Here is a 2,579-nt window from a genome sequence, read left to right as displayed (position 1 = left end):
GGTTGGATAGATAGACAGACAGACAGGCAATCAGAATTTGAGGCATGAAATTTAAGGGGATGACCTTTTGACACCATAAAAACTACCTTTGACAACTTTTTTCATCAATCTCTCCTTTTTTTCAACAGGTTCACGGTCAGTTCCCGCTGCAAGATCTAATGGTAGAGGAAGCCGAATCGCCGCTGAGTTTCACCGTCTACTCCGGCAATCGTTGCTTCGTGGTAGCCGCACCCAGTGAGTGGCAACGCGATCGGTGGTTGGAGGACATCTCCCGTGCCATCCTTGCTGCTAAAACCACCCTTCCTTCAGTCTCTGCCCTCACTTCCAATGCGTCAGCTTTCCTTGGTCTTGAAGCCTCCATCTCCACTGCTGTTGGCACTGCTGATAACACCGAGGATGAAGAGCCCAAATCTGAACGTTCTGGTGCGTTTTAAACCGGATAATAGCTTTCTCTTCCACTCCCCAGTCAGCGTTTCTTAAAAGGTCCTCCTGATTCTCACGTAAATAGCTAATCGTGACATTTTTTGCCAACCTCTTTAAATCCCCTCCCCCTTTTCTCATGGAATTAAATCTTACAAGCCACCTCCGTTCCTATCACCAGTTTTCTTCCCATCTACCTATCCCAGTGTTTAGGGAATTATGTGATTGTCTAGTACCGATGCCAAGAAAAAGTGATTACCACTGCGAGGAATGTCACCGTTCCATTTTCTTCCAAGTTGCAACTCTTTCCATTGCCGAACCTTAAGGTCCTCAGCTCTCCTTTTTTGCGTAGTCCTGAATGTGTCTAAGGAAGGAAAAGTTGCGCTGAGCAAATAGTTCTTCACCGTAACCGATCTTTGACCCTCATCACGCATAGTTTTCTGGACATGAGGTGACGTGACCCTTAGAAGTGGGTGGCGAAGAAAAAGGACCAAAGTTTTTGCATATGCTCGGCGTTTACGCTCAATGCCGCTCTCTCCCCGTCTCTGGCTGTGCTGAAGGTGTGGAGGGGAGAATGCCCTACGCGTCTAGGTAGTCGGAGCCACGATCGCAGGTGTTTGTTCTCCTTCCGCTTTTGATTCTCTAGACCAGAGCCAAGGAGGCTTCTGGAGCCATACCCTTCTGACAGATAAGGTCGTCAACGATAAAGATAACATTAGGTGGCCACGTCAGAAACATTTCTTTCGGTTTACCTAGAAGCTAAATTCACCAACTTCCTGTCTTTGGAAGGAGCCTGTCAAATAGCTGCAGTCGTTTAGATGGATGCATGGTTAAGCCTCTCGACTGACCTCCGTACGGTTCTCCTCATCCTCCCTAGAATTCCTACTTTATCCAACAAAGATGGTAGTTGTAGGAGGAACAATGATGATGCTGCAAGGCATTCAAAAGACCCTTCACTAACAGTTGACGTGGTTAGCTTAAGTGCCAGGGTGATTCGTTCACACCTACATCCACTGTCAAAGTCATGTGGCAGAGTTCATCTGACTTCCTCCTCCCTTGTTGAATTTTGGGCCGATATCTTCGATATCTATGACAACAGATGGCTTCTACACTTCAGGGTTTGTCAATCAAACAATCCACTGCCCAAACTACTCTGAGACCGTATTTCTTAGACATGCACTGCTTCATTCTCTGTTGGAGTTTTCCGCCATAGATTTCTATCTGAAAACCAAGCAGCAATTACTCCCGAAGTCTGTTCACTCGGTGGGACCCATAGGTATGTAAGAATCACTGCCTCTTCTTCCTGAGAAACTGCCAATTCTGATGAATCAGCCGAGGGAAGGTGCTGCTTCCACAAGGCTTGAATTGGCATGGTATGCCATGACACAACAAGACTTCAAACTGCATGCCGCAGAACTTATCCGTGCAAGGAATCAAGCTTTATGGTGGGAGAGAGGGAGGAGGCAGGCAGGCGGGCAAGCGGGCGGGCTGGGGGAGGGGAACAGGGAAGGACGCTAGCGCCTGCTGCCTTGCCTTCACTTCTCTTCCCCATCCTCCGTACCTGCCTGATTTTATTGCCCCTCCAGGTGTTTATCACCCTGCGAAAGGGAACAGACAGTTGGGAGAGGCAAAGGAGACCCAAAAAAATCGGTGGTCAGAGTGGAGAAAGGTGTATGCCTTCTAGAGACAAAAAGTGTGTACAAAAGTGCGATTTTACAGCAGACTCGTGTCTGGTTAAAAAAGCTGACGGTTAGAATGACATTTTTTTGATCTCTTCAATGAGGGAAAGTTTTTTTTTAAGCGCCTTCTCAAATTGCCTGTTTTGTATTATGAAAAGTGGAGGAAGTTGTCAAAGCCTTGTCATTTCATCTACCCTGAGATAGGTAGCAGAATATACTTCTTTGAATTAAAGATTTTTTTCTTTTGAATAGCACCGACTTTTGAAAGACGCACCACTGTTTCTAAAGTGTACACATCGCGAAGCGGGCTTTCTCTACCATCCGATCTTGCAGCAGGAACTGTTCATGGAAATGTTGGAAAACAGGGAAAAATGACAAATTTGGAAGTTTGTAGTCTTTGTGTTCTCAGCTCAATCTATGGGTCCATCCACCACCCTCAAACCAGATCTTCTGCTTCACTTTTTGACTGCATGTAGCTCT

At 46.4% G+C, this 2,579-nt stretch overlaps 1 protein-coding gene across 1 annotated transcript in view; it reads left to right on the top strand. All coding sequences in view use genetic code 11, as the record gives it.

The window, feature by feature from the left end:
* Nucleotides 1–2,579, top strand: part of EGR_08833 (FERM, RhoGEF and pleckstrin domain-containing protein) — a gene marked incomplete at both ends in the record, with an annotated part of 7,825 nt that overhangs the window by 665 nt on the left and 4,581 nt on the right. Inside the window, one exon of the mRNA XM_024498082.1 lies at nt 129–423. Coding sequence (XP_024347484.1) covers nt 129–423 — 295 coding nt within the window. The remainder of the gene's footprint in view (nt 1–128; nt 424–2,579) is intronic.

This window comes from Echinococcus granulosus (genome assembly GCF_000524195.1).
Source record: "Echinococcus granulosus chromosome Unknown EG_S00121, whole genome shotgun sequence".
Classification (NCBI taxonomy): Eukaryota; Metazoa; Platyhelminthes; class Cestoda; order Cyclophyllidea; family Taeniidae; genus Echinococcus; species Echinococcus granulosus.
This window is presented reverse-complemented; position numbering and strand designations above follow the sequence as displayed.